An 18417-nucleotide genomic window follows, 5' to 3' on the forward strand; every position below is an offset into this window, starting at 1 on the left:
TTTGGGGATTAATCACATTCTTTATTCTTTTGTTGTTTTATTTGTATTATTAATATATATATATATATATATATATTATATATTTTTCAACAATAATTACAATATTACACATCAATACACCGTACCTTGCTAGTGGCTAATGCTACTTCCTGATGTTGAGTCCTCCTGCCAGGGGTAAACAACAGACTGCTGCAACCTAATTGGCTGAACGCGATACGCGTCCTTGACTAGCTTTCAGTGACATTAACCACTCTAGCGTGGTGATGTTTCATAAAGCAAGTACGCATATTTTCCCCCGTTTTTTTCCAGCATTTTCTCCATTAAATCTAGTTAAGGAGGAAAGCGATGCATTTGTAGCCTGACTGGATAATGTGTTAGGTACGAACCGGTCCAAGGGGAACACCAGTGTCTCGCGTGCTGCATACAATGCGGTTGGACGGTAAAATGGAAAAGACTCACTATTGACATCTTTCGGCCTGTGGGCTATGAACTGTCATGCCAAACTGTTGGCAAACAGGGCACAAAAAATGTTGGCAAACAGGGCACACAAAATCTGATATATAAAAAGTGTATTTATATATACATACACAAATATAATAATAATAATAATATATTAACTTGTATTTTTTCAGGGTAGCCCAATTGAGACCAGGGTCTCATTCCCAATGGTGCCATGAGTAGCCTACAAACATTTTCTCACGAACAGGTAGAAACATTAACATTAAAACCATAATAATAATAAAAGATAACCACAAAGCACAACCTCAACGCCATAATTTCAACAAATAAACCACTACAATCAATCGAAACAATTGCAAACCCCAATAAATTAATTCAATACCAGAGTCCTAAACTGCCCTAGTGGCACCAGGAAATCAAGATGCAAGGAATTTTGTAGGTTATTCCTACAATGGGGGACACTAAAACTAAAGGAGGATTTACCTCAATTGGTTGAGACCAGAGAGACCTCCATAGCTAATCAATTCTGCGAGCGTGTTTGGTAGCTCATTCTTTATTCGTTAGCAACGAAGTTAGGTAAATTGGAAACTTGTGTAGTAGAGCTTTGTAAACAAAATGGGAATAATGATGGGACTTTAATGAGGACCAGCCAACCTTTTGATACAGGATGCAGTTGTGAGTATTAAAACTGTCACCTGTGATAAAGTGAAGGTCGCTATGGTAGAGGGCATCCAAAGATTTAAATGTAGTGTCTGCTGAAATCTGGTAAAAGGTGCCATCACTATAGTCAAGAAAGGAAAGTTGACTGTACAATCTGCTTCTTAGATAGATGCAAAATATATTTATTAAAAAGAAGCCCACTTTAAATCTGAGCTTTTTAACTAGTTCATCCATATGTTTTTTAAACATGAAGTCTTTGTCAATCCAAATGACCAGATATTTATAGGCGGGAATCGATGGGAGAAGCATCCAATGAATAAATATGAAGTTCATCTGAAACATTTTTTCAAGAATTAGAGAACAACGTGTTTGTATTCTTGCCCACATCAATCAAGTACACGTTTGAAACAAACCAAGGCTTTCTGTAAGGTGACAAAGTCACATTGCAGCTCTAACATAGTCTGGTCAACAGTTGGGGCAATGACGTACATAAATAACAACGTTGTCAGCATACAGATGAATATTACACGTTTTAACAGATAGACCAGTATTATTTATGTAAATAGTAAAGAGACTACTGACGCCTGCGGTACACTTTTTGTAATATCCAGGACACTTGGCACCATCAGAAATTATGCAGGGAGTCCTATCTGACAGATAATTCTCAAACCACTTGCAAGAAGCCTGATCCAGACCTATTTCAGTCAACCTTTGAATGAGGGTGTGATGGTCATTTGTGCATTATGTTTTGAAAAGCCACTTACCGATGGGCTAAAGTAAAAGTGACGAAGATGATGATGGACGAAGAGGATAACTGTTGTCAATAATTATTATTATTATCACTTAGTGATCCATACATGAGCATGTCTCTACAGTTGCTCGGCACAGGCTGGCGATTTTGTGCCTCTATCGCATGGAGCTGCCTTGACCAACAGTTCCCTGATGGAGTAGAAGTTGACGTTTATTGTCAGGAGTCTTGACCTGGAGGCAGAACTGAGTGATTTCCACTTAGGCCAGCTGCAAAGTCAGAATTGGCTATATTGTAAAAAATGTATGAAAACTAAAATGTCTAAAATGTCTTCATTGTCAATTAATTAATTAATTGTTAATTGTTAGGTATTATGGTTAGCAGTGTGGTTAGGGTTAAGTTTAACACACAGGAGGTTGGTGACACCTTAATTGGGAAGGATGGGCTCATGGTAATGGCTGGACTGAAAATACATCAAACACATGGTTTCCACGTGTTTGATGTCATTCCATTTACTTCTCCTAACTAGTATTATGAGCAGTCCTCCCCTCAGCAGCCTCTACTGGTTTAACATCAGATGTTCTGACTTTGTGGCTGTGCCAGCTATTGACCACTGTGCAAAACTGCCTCCAGAATAATATTCATGACGAAAAACGTTAACCCGAGAAGGAGTACAGAACGCGAACGTGCGCTGAGAGAGGAGCACGTGTGTTCGAAGAGTGAGACTGCAGTAGTTATGGCAAATGGACTACACGAACTCAACTCGGTATTAGGGAAGCAAGCAGGACAAAATGGGTTTGGATGCGGGTGAACTAACGTGAGCGTAATCTGGGGTTGATAAAGGGTCTTTGCGCTCTGCGCAGGAGGTTGAACATTGGTGATTAGTTTAATCAAGAATAGCAGAAGCCTCGGTTTAGGTCTTTACTCTAAAATCCATCAAAACTGTGGGCGCAAAAGCAAGGAATGTCAAGAGACAGTATGACGGCTGTACGAGGTGCCCATGCACATAATGGGAGCTCTGCTGGATCAAAGGAGAATGGGCAAAACGCACCGAGCCATGTTCACGCCGAACCCAATACCAACGTCGTTCCACCAGGAGAGATCGGCAATGACACGTCTGGGTCGTCTGCGGGTGACCTAACCCAGACATGGATTCAGTTTACGAAGACATTCGTGCTCATTTTCCCCATATATGTTTTGGGATATTTTGAATTTAGTTTTAGTTGGCTTCTAATAGGGCTTGTAATATTTTTCTGGTGGAGGAGAAACACAGGAGGCAAGAACACCCGAATGTACAGAGCCTTGGCATTCTTTGAACAAGAGGAGAGAAATGTCCAACAAAGTCTGACATCTTCTGATTTGCCATCATGGGTAAGATCAAGATTACTTTATAAAGGTGCCTTGGATACTGTAATTGTGCAAACAATATTCTCTCAATATCCCACTATTAAATGAGTCACCCTGGATTATTATATGACTACTACATTTGGTATATTCAAATGTAGAAGTCATATAATTATCCAGAAAGTTTGAAGGTGTTTTTTTCTAATACTCAAATAAGCCTATTGTGTAGGCTACAGCACGTGACAAATCACTTTTTAGTTTCTTAGAAAACCATCACCTGATCAGTGTTGACATGTAAAGCTCTGATCACGCAGCTGTCCCCAGCAGTGACATTAGACTAAGCCCCCCCTCAAATACAGCATGGCACAATGGTAAACTGGACACCGGGATGGGAGGGACACGTGTCCCAGAGGAACCCTGTTATTTTAAGACACATTGCCATGCCATTGTTGTGGTAACTAACAACACTTTGCATGCATTATTATGCCTGAAAGATGCACCCAGTCTAACCTCACTTATTGTTAGCCTGGTCCCAGATCTGTTTGTGCTGTCATTGGCATGACAGTGAGTGACAAGGACCACTCTGATGGCATAAACAGACTGCATGGCATAAACATAAACAGTCTAGCTAAATTTAGGGCCCTACGATAAACCCTACAATAATGCCATCTGACCCAAGTTGAAGACTAGGCATATACTACTAGGCATATACTACTAGGCATATACTTGATGACAATAGAATATTATTTATAATGTCTGTGCTTCTGGAGATCTGTTGCTCAGCAAGTGTCTAACTAGGACAGTCTTTAGTTGTTGTCTGTCTCTTCTGCCCTTTCAGTTGACAAGGTGACTACTAATTTGGTTAAGGGGAAAAACATGGGGTTACATGACCAATTTTCACCCTATTTTTATCCTAAATGTTTGGCATTGTCACAATGTGTCATGCCTTGTGGCTTCATTTCCAAGACACAATTTTCCACAGGGCTCTGTAAAAATAGTCCTTATGGGCACCTTTTAATGTGTATAGGAGCATGCTGAAGGTAGTGTGATGAACTAGATCGGAAGGTCTCTCGAAAGATGATTTAATTTAGAAGGAAATTAAATGTCTGCCTCAGAGCTGTTCCACACAGGGAGCTGCCAGCAGCATCGATTCAGCGAGTCAGTATATTACCGCTTTCTCATCAGAATTCACTAGTCACTACTGTGCTGTGCAGTGCTAAACTGTGCCTAGCAGTACTGAGCTGGACTGGCCGCACTGTGTTGTGCCCTGTTCTTGGCAGGCTGCCATAGGCACGCCTCAGGTACTGAAGGAGAGACTGACCGCTGGTGCTCAGCTGCCTCAGTCTGGACACTCCCAGCTGGTCACTCAGACTGAGACGCTGAAACGTGTGTGTGATTGTGTGGATTTTTGCGATTAACGTGCGTGTTACTTCCTTTTATTGTATAGAAATGTATATTTTTGTATCTACAGGGCTCATCTGTAAAATAGACCTTGGTCTCAGCGTGACTTCCCTGTCAAAATAAAGGTTAATTTAAAAAAAATGTAATGTGACACTTGGGTTGTGTTTCTAAAGAGAAGGAGCAGGAGAAGGGGCAGGAGGAGAAGGAGGTATCTGAAACAAGGAGCTATACAAAAGCTTCCTGTCCTCTGGGAGATACACTCACTCAGACAGAGATGCTCTTCCACCACACTGTGAAATACACCTATTCCCTATGTCAATAGGATGATCTAATAGACACGAAGGTACAGTAATAGTTGCCCACCTCCTTGTCAAGATAGTATAAGTATAATGTGTTCTAATCCTGCTCTCTTGATTGGAATCGAAATCCACAGTCCGCAATCTCCACATTTGCGCCCTTAGTTTCAGTGCACTTACTGTACCTTTGAGTGAGTGGAAAGGAAAGTGTAGATCATGTAAACACAGCAGTGTAACACATCATCTATAAACATTGCTCTATAGGTTTGTCCTAGAGACAAGTAGCAGAACAGGAAGAAATATGCCGTGCTCTCATACATAAATAGTGAATGCCCCGACTGCTCCTGTTTGTTTGGGAAATAAATCTGCTGTGAGTCAGGCCAGTGCTTAATACTGCCTACACTAAAGTAAGATGCTGCTGCTTATTCTGTCTCCTATGAGACACAAGCACCAAGCATCTCAAGTTAGCTACCGTTCGGGAAAACAAGTAAATCCTTTCCCTGAGTCACTTAAAGGGATAGGATACATTGATGTCCACTCTAATGGAGTTTTATACCTTCAGGTGTGTAATGTTATTCAGTACATGCAAGTTGCTTCCATCATGCTTCCAAAGCATTTCTATAGTTATATAACAGCATCTCTATTCAATTCACTTAAATGGACAGTACTGGATTTTAAATTACATATCCATTTCTGTTGTGAGGCATGATGCACATCCATCCTCTTGACATTTACCCAGTAATTTGATATCACTCCTAATTTATTCTTTGAGTAAATTATGTATCCGCAAGGCTCTATCCCCTGCCCGCTATTTGGTGAATTGGTTGCTTTACAGTATATGTCAGGTTAATGGAAAGCCTGTCAACTTGAGTGCTCCTGATTGCATAACAGCCACACTTGTGGCTGGTAAAAACGCTAGGCCTGAATCTGTCAAACCCAGCAGCAGTTTATCTCCCTACTTCCCATTCCTCTCACTTTCTGGCCTACGCTCCTCTATGCTGTCCCACTAATGCTGAATCAGCGCTTTTCTGACCTGAATTAGCATTACAGCCCCCTGTAGCTGTCGCATTCAATGTTGTTGCCACGGCTACACCTCTAGTGCCACCTCTCCCAAGAGGATAACACATGACAGCACACTTCCTCTGTGTTGTTCTGAAAAGGCTTGGCCGAGTGGCAGCCTCTATAGAAACGTTTTGTTTTTAGACTATAATGATTGTAGGCCTATGAAAAGTGGTGTGTGTGTGTGTGTGTGTGTGTGTGTGTGCATGCATGCATGTGTGGGTACAGTATGTGGGCTGTGTGGGCAGTATGTATGCTCAGGGCTCTCCCACTGATGCACAGCGCATACTGTGTCCAGTATTCAGTGGATAGCTCCAGCTACAGTATTGTTATGTCTTTGTAATAGCCAGGAGGGTTCAGGCTGGCTGCATCCCAAATGGCACTCTATGCCCTATGGGCCCTGGTCAAAAGTAGTGTACTATAGGAATAGGTTGCTATTTGGTACACAACCCAGGCTGCAGACAGACTGCTGCTGAATCTAGGCAGAATATCCACCAGCTATTTAAGTTAAAATAACAATACAACAATGTGGTTGTTACGATGGAATCAGTATGAGTACTGGTACTTGAAAATGGGAAAATAAAACAGTGTTTGAGCATGTAAACAGTAACAATACCAAGACCCATTGACATCTCATTTTCTTCCTTTTAGGTCAACTTCCCGGATGTAGAAAGAGTAGAGTGGCTGAATAAGGTAAAATAACAACAACACCAAAAAAGAACATAGTGTGTCAGATGTTCCACTTCTAATTTGATGAAGACCTACTTTTTCCCTGCTGGGTTTTGCGGTGTAGATACCACTGGAACAGTATCTGTACTGTAGCCCCTCCCTCCCTCCCTCCCTCCCTCACTGCAGCGCTGTAAATATAGATATACTGGGATGTACTGTACCCTGCCGTGGGTTGAACCACACAGCTGCTCTATTTTTGCAGCGTACTCTATGCATAAATCAGGAAATCAATCAGATGTAAGAGTCTCTTAAAAGGGCAATCTGGTCAGCTTGCCACTGTTTTTGGTAAACAGCTAAGGGATAGGGCTGGAGAAGTGTAAATGCTCTCAAATTCCTAGACGGATCTATCGATAGAAGGACTGACCATCCATGAGATACAAATCATAGTTTTAACCATGCTTTGAGGCTATACAGTGTTTGTTTACACTCATTGTTTACAAACAATGGAATACAACTTAGATTTTGGGTTCTGATGGGGAACTACAGTTGAACTAAGCTCAGGTTATATTCTTCACGGAATCAATGGTTATATAATATATATTTCATTTAAAAGTCCAATATTAGATGTAGCAACTGCAGATTGCCGCTTTAAGCCGTTCCATAAGGTAATTACCTGAAAACTAAGTTTCAAATATTTATTGTGTTACACATCATTACCGAAATAAAACACGTGGTGATTGAAATTTCATAGTTGAGTTTCACCAGTATTATAGAACTGATGAGACAATTGAAATGCCTTCGCATCACTTTTAGAATATTGCTAGGCCAGTTTTCACAAAGAGTCTCAGAGAAGGAGCGCTAATCTAGGAAAAAGGTCCCACCCATCTTATTTCATTATGATGGAAAGGCAAGACTGATCCTAGATCAACGCTCCTACTCTGAGACACTTTTTGAATATGTGCCCCGATATTGAAGAATGAATTCAGTGAATTCACTCTGCTTCCTAAATGTCCTTTTATGACTCATTGGATGATGGTCAGAATGTGGGCCCAGTGTCAACTCACTGATCCGTTCTCCTCCCTGTGGCCCTGCAGACTGTGAGACAGATGTGGCCGTATATTTGCCAGTTCGTAGAGAAGCTGCTCCGCGAGACTATCGAGCCGGCTGTGAAGGGAGCCAACTCCCACCTCAGCACCTTCTGTTTCAGCAAGATTGACATGGGGGACAAGGTGAGCATCAAGACTTATCAGCAGGAGTCTCTACCGAACCCTGCATTATGCTTACTGTTTATGGGATGTTTTTCAACTGTTCAACTAACTGCTGCACTTTTGCTATTGGAGGGCAAAAGGGCACGATCATCCCTAGAAGCCCTTTCTGTTCACGTGACTGTGGTGGATGGGGTGTCTCCTTAATAGCTTCCAGGAAGGGTCACAGAGTAGTAGCGAAGTTCATGCTGGGTAAAACACCAGCGTGAGGCCCGGTGGTGATGTCATTTGTCTTGTATTTGTGTTTAGCCTTTGAGGATTAACGGGGTCAAGGTTTACACAGAGAATGTGGACAAGCGTCAGATCATCATGGACCTACAGATCAGGTGACCAGACTATCTCTATTTTGGACAGATTTTTAGCCTTTGGCTTGTCATAGAATGTACTGTGTGTAGTAAGTCATGTGGTTGAATTATTTGTTATTAAATTACACCAACTGTACATGAACACTTCCATGTGATTTTTGATGATGCTGATAATTGTGTTTTTTTTCCCCCTTCAGTTTTGTTGGAAATACTGAAATTGATGTGGATGTCAAAAGGTACTACTGCAAAGCTGGTATTAAAAGCATACAGGTAATGTAGACATTCTATTTCATAGGAATGTAAAACCCCAGGAGGGGGGACTGTTTTTGTTTAGTTTTTTTAACAAATACACTTCACTTGCAGCCGGAAATGGACTATAAAACTCTGTAATGGTTGGTCTGATTGTTGTTTCTGCCATTAAAGACCTGTTCAGAAGAGTAGAAGATGGTTAAATTCAAACCAATGTTGTGAAATCATATTGCAGTTACTTTATTATGCCTGCTTGCTCAACTTGTTTTTCATTGCAATGACTTGCAAGCAAAATACCATGTGATCAGTGACCGTGTGTGTGTGTGTGTGTGTGTGTGTGTGTGTGTGTGTGTGTGTGTGTGTGTGTGTGAGAGAGAGAGAATAGAGGGTAGAACAAAACAAGTGTTTATATGCCATTGGCCATTGCATGGCAGCAGTGAAACATAGCTGGCAGGAAAAGATATCAATCTGACTAAGATCTGTTAGGATTGTAGTAAGGAAAGTCCTATAATACCAACCTGGACTCAGGGGTAGACATAGCATAGTACATGTAAATCCGTGACACTCCAATTAGTATGGTGCTTGCAACGTCGGGGGTTGTGGGTTCAAATCGCATGAGGGACCAGTATGGAAAAATATGAAAATGTATACACTTACTACTTAAGAGCGTTTGCTAAATGACTTAAATGTAAAATGTATTATATGTTCCATTTCGTATAGTATGTATTAATTCGTATGATATGTTACGCATTGCAATTCATACAATGTGTTACTAATTTGTAAAACGTATGATATTTTACAAATTCTCATTTGTTTTGGCTAATTTTAGCTAGGTGATTATGGCTAGCTAGGCTAGGGGTTAAGATTAGGGTTAGGAGTTAGGTCATGAACCATCAAAATCATTTTTTTCATGAAATGTGATTATATTTGAAGGAAACTAGTATGACGACCAAAGTATGAAACATTTATTTTAGTTCTACATTGATAAAGTTTAATCTTTGACCCACTGGTCCCATCTCCCATGTCAAACAGTTCAAATCAAATCAAAAGTTGGATTCATTGTTAAGGTGACATCACCTTACCTCTCTTTTTAATACACCAATGATAACATGATATTCTCTTATTTAATTTAAATAAGTACTGCCCCGTAACCATCATTGGCTAAGGCATGTTTGTAGAGGGGCGGGGTTTATATAGCTAGATTGCTACTTTGACTGTAGGGTGTCAGCAATAATTAAAAAATGATTCTAATTAAAAGTTTACCCTATTCATCTATGGCAAAGATATTTATATGTTTCCCCTTCCATCTGTGTCTGGTGTTAGCTAGTTACTGGCTTGTTCTTCAGCCAGCATGGAACAAGAGGGGGGGGAAGGGTCGTTCAAAACTCTGACGCAGTTGTCAAGTCAACACATCCATCAGTGCTGCTGTGAACCACCTCACAAGAAACATGCCAAATGGGAGATGTGTATATATATAAAAAAATGCATATCAGTGATGCAATTTCATTGTCGTTTAAGTTGCTTTGTGTATCACCAAATTAGCTTGAGATGATTTTACTGCAACACTGCTCGCTGCATCCAAGTTGCTTGACTTAGGCATTACAAACACTGTCAGTCAAGGTGAGCTCATGAGTATAAGCTCCCTGACCACTCACCCTGTCTTTTCAAACTTCCTGGTAATACTTTTCAGAATTACTGTTCAGGACCTTTAAGGTTTGGATTTGGAGAAGGGTTAGCTAACATGCTAAGTAGTTACAAAGTAGGTCAAAAAAGTAGTAAGTAGTTGCAAAGTTACTAATTAGTTAAAATGCAAAAGTTGTCCGTGATGAAATTCCTACACGCAACCTTTTGGGTTGATCGACATTCGCGTTGTACGCCCACTCATCCACCCTGACCAACCACCCCACTTTAGTTTTTGCCTTAAGTAAACTTCTGTCTCATGTAACCATACCAAACGTAACATATTATACTCATTTGATGGCCCGGATTTACGTTTACTATGTTACATCTAGTGTATGAGACCAGGCTGACTATACCGAACCAGCTCCGATTTCTCATACTCACAGCACATCATATAGAGGTGTTTGGAAACACCATGCTTATGATTAAAACTACCACTTCTTTTTGTGTGAATTTTTTATTAGTCAACAAAATAATAAATCAGCACTTAAACAACCTGCTAGTCTTTGAGAGATATTATTAGCTCAATATTTGTTTAGCAAGTTGAGGATGACATAACATAACTGCTCTATGTTGGCCTGATAATAATGACAGCGAGGGGGGCCATCTTTGTAATGTCCAAGCCTCCGCTCTGGAATGTTCCCATAGAGCTTATTAGGTGGGTCAAGGACCTGCAGAGTGTTAATACTGAAAGCTACCTTAACATTGTGTCTTGTGTGTGTGTTTCTGTTTTATCTCTGCGAGCGAGCGTGTTTATCTTAATGCCTCTTTTGTGTTTCACAGCTCCATGGAGTGTTGAGAGTAGTCATGGAGCCGTTGCTAGGTGACATGCCTCTTGTCGGAGCTCTGTCCCTGTTCTTCCTGAAAAAACCTGTAAGTTCTAGTACCTTGAACACACTTCCTCTTTCTACCATTTGGATTTCAGGCCACTTGCATCATCATCTGCTAACAGGACAGTTGTTTGACAATGGGTATTTTATCACTGTCTTCCTTCCTCTAGTGCTGAGCCTCCAGGCCCCTGTTCTGCCTAAACATTTGGCCGATTTAAGTCAAATACCAGTCCCCATTGGAGACACTGGAGCCTTAAATAGACACAGATCAGGCTAGTCCTACTTTGGTGGATTTCTTATCACTGCCTACACCAACCTCAGAGCAGACAGCAGAGAGGGGAATCAGGAGGAGAGTGTGTAGTGGTTAGACTGTAAATCACAGTGTTGTTACATGGTGCCGTGAGAGCAGACCACAAACTCTGGAACAGCAACTCTTGGGCATGCTATATATATCTCTGTTATCTGTCATCCTAAAAATGGGAAAACAGCTATGCACATTTTATAGAGGAAATGTTGAGGTAAAGGATAAAAAGTATTGCAAAGATCATAAGTGATCCTCTTTTCATTGATGTAGGGAGATAGACTATATACCATATTCTCCAGAATGCATCACAGTGAAGGGGACAACCCTTCATTCATTTTATTTATTTATTTTTATGTCATTTTTTTGTGGTATCCAATTGGTAGTTTACAGTCTAGTCCCATCGCTGCAACTCCCGTACGGACTCGGGAGAGGCGAAGGTCGAAAGCCGTGCGTCCTCCAAAACACGACCCAGCCAAGCCGCACTGCTCCTTGACACAATGCCCGCTTAACCCAGGAGGAAACACCGTACACCCGGCGACCATGTCAGCGTGCGTTGTGCTCGGCCCGCCACAGGAGTCGCTAGTGCGCGATGGGACAAGGACTTCCCTGCCGGCCAAACCCTCCCCTAACCCGGACGACGCTGGGCCAATTGTGTGCCGCCCCATGGGTCTCCCGGTCGCGCCTAATACAACTGTTGTAGACCTTACAGTGAAATGCTTACTTACAGGCTCTAACCAACAGTGCAATTTTTAAGTAAAAAAAAAAGGTATTAGGATGAACAATAGATAAGTAAAGAAATAAAAACAACAGTAAAAAAGATATTGAAAAATAACAGTAGCAAGGCTATAACAGTAGAGGCTATATACAGGCTCGGTTAGTTGGACTGGCCTTTCATTCTCCTCCTGAAATGGTTCGATCTTGACTGCCAAATAAAATAAAACATTCTGACACAACTAGGAGACCATATTAGGCGAAGCCCTTGTCCGTGCTTTGCTGCCAGAGAGAACTGGAGGGAAAACGCCCTTAGAAAGGCTACTCAAGATCAGTAATGCACAGCTGCAAAGTCCCTGTGTATGTGGTCTCAATGATCCTCCATTAGTTGATAAATGTTTTGCTTGGAGAAGAAGCTCTAGTTGCCCCACAATGTACAAAAAAAAAAAATAACCCAGCGCTAGGTAAATAGTGGACAGAACACACGTTATTTTGTTTCAGCCAGTTGGGTCACTTAGTTGGGTCATTTTCTTTGAAGACTGGAGGTGTGGATAATAGGGGTGTGGCTTTCAGATAGTAGTTTTTGGCCGTTCGTGAGAGTAAATGTCATTCCGTTTGATTTGTTGTACTGTCGTCACATGTATGTTAAGGTTGAGCACTGACACGTTCATAGTTTTAATGAGGCTTTCACAAGACTATGAGTTCCCCACTTTGTTATAATCTAAAAAAAAAAACGATCATATTAGGTTTATGTTCAAATATGTAATGTGAAAGAATATTTTACAAATTGAAATGTAGAACTAAACATGATGAACAGGAATGCCATTTACTCTCACAGGAATGCCATTTACTCTCACAGGAATGCCATTTACTCTCACAGGAATGCCATTTACTCTCACAGGAATGCCATTTACTCTCACAGGAATGCCATTTACTCTCACAGGAATGCCATTTACTCTCACTCACCCCCCCCCCTCCAATAGGCCATGCCTCCTGAAAATAACCTATGGATTACATTAAAAAGACCCAACTGCTGGGGAATAAAATAAAATAGAAGGTTGTATTTGTCACATGCTTCGTAAACAACAGGTGTAGACTAGAGGTGAAATGCTTGCTTACGGGCCCTTCCCAACAATGCAGAAATAGAAAAAAATATATAATAGAAAAATAGTAACACGAGGAATTCATACACAATGAGTAACGATAACTTGGCTATATTCACGGGGTACCAGTACTGAGTTGATTTGCAGGGGTACAATAGCAGCAGTGTATGTGAGTCAAAACAGTTTGTGCAAAAAGGGTCAATGCAGATAGTCCAGGTAGCTGTTTGATTAACTATTTAACTAATTATTTAGCAGTCTTATGGCTTGGGGGTAGAAGCTGTTCAGGGTCCTTTTGGTTCCAGACTTGGTGCATCGGCATCGCTTGCTGTGCGGTAGCAGAGAAAACAGTCTGTGACTTGGATGGCCTGAGTCTTTGACCATTTTTAGGGCCTTTCACTGACACCGCCTGGTATAGAGGTCCTGGATGGCAGGGAGTTTGGCCCCAGTGATGTACTGGGCCGCACAAACTTTGAGGATTTGAGGGCCAATGCCAAATCTTTTCAGCCTCCTGAGTGGGAAGAGGTGTTGTTGTGCCTTCTACACGACTGTGTTGGTGTGTGTGGACCATGTTAATTCCTTATTGATGTGGACACAGAGGAACTTGAAGCTCTCGACCCCTACCAAATCCCAACCCTAACCTCCCCATACCCGTATTTGGACACTGTGCTAACAAACCTTCAAACAAGCTTCAATGCCATACAACACTCATTCTGTAGCCTCCAACTGCTTTTAAATGCTAGTAAAACTAAGCGCATGCTCTTCAACCGATTGCTGCTCGCACCCTCCCGCGCGACTAGCATCACCACTCTGGACGGTTCTGACCTAGAATATGTGGACAACTAGAAATAACTAGGTGTCTGGTTAGACTGTAAACTCTCCTTCCAGACTGACATTAAGCATCTCCAATCCAAAATTAAATATAGAATCGGCTTCCTATTTCGCAACAAACCTCCTTCAGTCATGCTGCCAAACATACCCTCGCAAAACTGACTATCCTACCGATCCTTGACTTCGGCGATGTCATTTACAAAATAGCCCCGAACACTCTACTCAGCAAACTGGATGTAGTCTATCACAGTGCCATCCGTTTTGTTACCAAAGCCCCATATACCAAAGCCCCATATACTACCCCCTCTCTAACTTTAAGCATCAGCTGACCGAGCAGCTTACCGATCATTGTACCTGTACACAGCCAATCTGTAAATAGCACACCCGACTACCTCATCCCCATATTATTACTTACCCTCTTGCTATTTTGCACCCCAGTATCTCTACTTGCACACCATCATCTGTACATATATCACTCCAGTATTAATGCTAAATTGTAATTATTTAGTCTCTGGCCTGTGTATTGCCTACCTCCCTACTCTTCTACATTTGCACACACTGTACATAGCCTTTTCTATTTTCTTTTATTTTGTGTTATTGACTGTATGTTTTTTTATGTGTAACTCTGTGTTGTTTTTGTTGCACTGCTTTGCTTTACCTCGGCCAGGTTGAAGTTGGCCTACCTGGTGAAATAAAAATAAATAAAAATAAAAGTGATGAGCTGTAGTCAATCAACAGCATTCTCACGTAGGTGTTCCTATTATCCAGGTGGGAGAGGGCAGTGTGGAGTGCAATAGAGAGTGCTACGGGGCAATAGTCATTTGGACAGGTTACCTTGGCATTTTTGGGCACAGGAACTATGGTGGTCTGCTTGAAACATGTAGGTATTACAGTCTGGGTCAGGGAGAGTTTGAAAATATCAGTGAAGACACTTGCCAGCTGGTCAGCGCATGCTCTTGAGTACGCGTCCTGGTGATCTGTCTGGCCCTGCAACCTTGTGAATGTTAACCTGTTTAAAGGTCTTACTCACATCGGCGACGGAGAGCGAGATCACACAGTTGTCCAGAACAGCTGGTGCTCTCATGCATGGTTTAATGTTGCTTGCCTCAAAGCAAGCATCGAAGGCATTTAGCTTGTCTGGTAGGCTGGCGTCACTGGGCAGCACGTGGCTGGGCTACCCTTTGTAATCCCTGATAGTTTACAAGCCCTGCCCCATCCGATGAGCGTCAGAGCCGGTGCAGCAAGATTTGATCTTAGTTCTGTATTGACGCTTTGCCTGTTTGATGGCTCGTCAGAGGTCGTAGCAGGATTTCTTTATAAGCATCCGGATTAGTGTCAAGCTCCTTGAAAGCAGCAGCTCTAGCCTTTAGCTCAGTGCAGATGTTGCCTGTAATCCATGGCTTCTGGTTGGGATATGTACAGTACCAGTCAAAAGCTTGGACACACCTACTCATTCCAGGGTTATCTGTCTCTCTGGCACTGTCACTTCCTCTTTCAAGTCCTAGGGTTTAAGGAAAGGATTTATCTCTGAATCAGAGAGGTGTGGGGGGCTGTCTTAATTGACATCTAGCTCCTGGGGAGCAGGTGTTGTTGGGGTGTTAACTGCCTTTCTCAAGGTCAGAACAGCAGATTTTTCCACCTCGCCAGCTCTGGGATTTGAACCAGCAACCTTTTGGTTACTGACCCAACACTCTTAAACGCTAGGCTACCTGCCACCCATGGTCTAGGGCCTGGTCCAGAGTAAGCTAAATGTTCAGAGCTCGTTGAAGTAGACATTGTCATCCAAATAAAACCTCAACTGATGGTTAAATTTACCCATGTTTGGATAATCAGGTTATTTTCAGGAGGCGTGGCGTATTGATGACTTGGCTTTCCAATAGTTTTTTTGGGCCACCTGTGAGGGTAAATGTAATTCCTGTTCATCAAGTTAAGTTTGTACACTGCAAATGTAAATATTCCTTCAATATTTTTACATATCACATATTTTAATATAAATGCAATAACATTGTTACTTAAACATTATAACAAAGTAGTAGCTACCAATATTGAGATATGCATAGGCACTTGAGGAACTCATACTCTTGTGTAAACCTCATAAGAGCTACAAAAGTGTCAGTGCTTAACATGTAATAACAAAAGAACATGAACCAGAATGACATTTACTCTCACGGGCAAACAAAAATAACTACACTGAACAAAAATATAAACGCAACAATTTCAAAGAGTTACAGTTCATTTAAGGAAATCAGTCCATATGAGATATGTTCATTTGGCCCTAATATATGGATTCCACATGACTGAGGGGTGCAGCCATAGGTGGGCCTGGGAGAGCATAGGCCTAGCCAGTTGGGAGCCAGGCCCAGCCAATCAGAAAGTTTTTCCCCACAAAAGGGCTTTATTACAGACATAAATACTTCTCAACCCCCCTCAGACGATCCCACGTGAAGAAGCCGGATGTGGAGGTCCTGGGGTGGGGTGGTTACACTTGGTCTGTGGTTGTGAGGCCGGTTGAACGTACTGTAAATTCTCTAAAACGAAGTTGGAGGAGACTTATGGTAGATAAATGAACATTAAATTATCTGGCAACAGCCCTGGTGAACATTCCTGCACTCAGCATGCCAATTGCACAGTCCCTCAACTTGAGACATCTGTGGCATTGTGTTGTGTTACACAACTGCACATTTTAGAGTGGCCTTTTATTGTCCCCAGCACAAGGTGCACCTGTGTAATGATCATGCTGTTTCATCAGCTTCTTGATTATCTTGGCAAAGGAGAAATGCTCACTAACAGGGCTGTAAACAAATTTGTGCACAAAATTTGAGAGAAATATGTTTTTTGTGCATATGGAGCATTTCTGGGATCTTTTATTTCAGCTCATTAAACATGGGACCAACACTTTACCTGTAGCGTTTATATTTTTGTTCTGTATGTTTGAAAGCCACGCCCCTACTAAGTCATGCCTCCATACTAAGCCATGCCTCCATAGCGCAATACCCCACATCAATAACCCAACAACCCAACTAAGTGACCAAACTGGCTTGGTCAAAATAAACCAATGTGTGCTCTGTCCAACATTTATCCAAATTGGATTGTTTTTAACCCAGCAACTTTTTTTTGCTGTTGTTGAGTGTGCTCTGCCAATTTACTACTGCTAAAGTACTTGCTGTATACGGCTTCTCTAGTGCAGCACTGGTGAGACTCCGGCTTTTTTGGGTCTCTGCACCAGCGTTAAACACAAAATGCAACACATTTTGGCCATGCACTGGTACCAATCCATACAGTGGAGATGCACCAAATGGCTACTTTGATTACCTTGCGGTGTTCCAATCAGTCCTTGCTCAAAACTATATCTGCTGCAATGTAGGCAATAGAGAGAGAGAGAGGGAGGAGGGGGACTATAGAAACGCATTGAAATTGATTCCTTGAGCCAAGAGACACGTCAGTGCTCCGCATGAATAAAAAATACCGTTCGGCTTAGAAGTTACCACCTGTCTGACTCCTAGATTAAATATTTTTCTGGCTTAGCTGTGCTGTCTCTCCTTTACCAAATACGCGGTGTGATTTAAAACGTGCTTTGCTTCTACGCAACAATGTTAACAATGTTAACACTTTATATCCACAGAACCTTTAGGTAAGAGACTTTCCACGGAATTATACAGTCCCTGAACTCAATAGACCCCGTGTGCATCCCAAATGGCACCATATTCCCTATGTTGTGCGCTACTGTTGACCAGGTCCCAAAGGGAATCTACTTAGGGAATAGGATGCAGTTTGGGACAACATCTCCTGTATACAGAAGTGGTTCCAGAGGATTGCTTTTGTAATAAATCTTTCAGCAGGTCAAGTGTTTGTCCAATCTGTGGCCTGGTATCTCTGGTGTCAGTGACCTGGGTATTACTCATCTACATACTGTACAAGGCTGTGTGTCCCCATTTCAACAGTAGGCGAGACAAGAGACAGCTGAAACAAGTGAAACAATTAAGTACAGTATTTAACTATAGGGTAGCCTGGTGGAACCAATCTGATTCCGCCGTTCAACACACAATGGTGAACTTAGCGGTAAGGCTAGTTCCACCAGGCTAACTATAGGGTAAAATGAGGGTACAATTGCAGCTAAAAACATGCTTGTGTTGACACGCCAGCTTGTCTTATTTTAGTGTGTAAAAATGTCAGGTTTCTATGAAATTGGTTTGTTTAGCAAGAGGCAAGGCAATTAGCTTTCTTGGCTTCTGTTTCACTTTGCTGCACTCTCCATTGTCAGAATTATATCTTTTGTTTTTAATCATCAAGAGATTTGCACCAACACACTGTCACTCACTCGGATGACTGAGTCACCTAACAATGAAGTTAAGTGCTTGAATCAATTAAGATCATTTATTTGATCTCCCCACTCCTTCTGGCTGGTGTCCCGCTCTGCATTTTTCCTTTTTTATTATGATGGGCTTTGTTTTTAGATCACTTAAGTAAGTAAAAAGAAAAGCACCGGTGTGGCAAATGAATCTTTCT

The 18417-nt window shown here is 41.7% G+C and overlaps 1 protein-coding gene across 3 annotated transcripts in view; it reads left to right on the forward strand.

Annotated features, from left to right (window-relative positions):
- The first annotated feature begins 2359 nt into the window (after positions 1–2359).
- The window catches only part of esyt2b (extended synaptotagmin-like protein 2b), a 50928-nt gene continuing 34870 nt past the window's right edge, over positions 2360–18417 (forward strand). Inside the window, exons 1-6 of one of the 3 annotated variants that reach the window (XM_024393123.2) lie at positions 2360–3238; positions 6619–6660; positions 7731–7865; positions 8151–8227; positions 8404–8476; positions 10919–11008. In XM_024393123.2, coding sequence (XP_024248891.1) covers positions 2831–3238; positions 6619–6660; positions 7731–7865; positions 8151–8227; positions 8404–8476; positions 10919–11008 — 825 coding nt within the window. In that variant the 5' untranslated portion in view covers positions 2360–2830. The remainder of the gene's footprint in view (positions 3239–6618; positions 6661–7730; positions 7866–8150; positions 8228–8403; positions 8477–10918; positions 11009–18417) is intronic. The other 2 variants (XM_024393125.2, XM_024393121.2) reach the window with 2 other exon arrangements.

This window comes from Oncorhynchus tshawytscha, linkage group LG29 (assembly GCF_018296145.1).
Source record: "Oncorhynchus tshawytscha isolate Ot180627B linkage group LG29, Otsh_v2.0, whole genome shotgun sequence".
Taxonomy (NCBI): domain Eukaryota; kingdom Metazoa; phylum Chordata; class Actinopteri; order Salmoniformes; family Salmonidae; genus Oncorhynchus; species Oncorhynchus tshawytscha.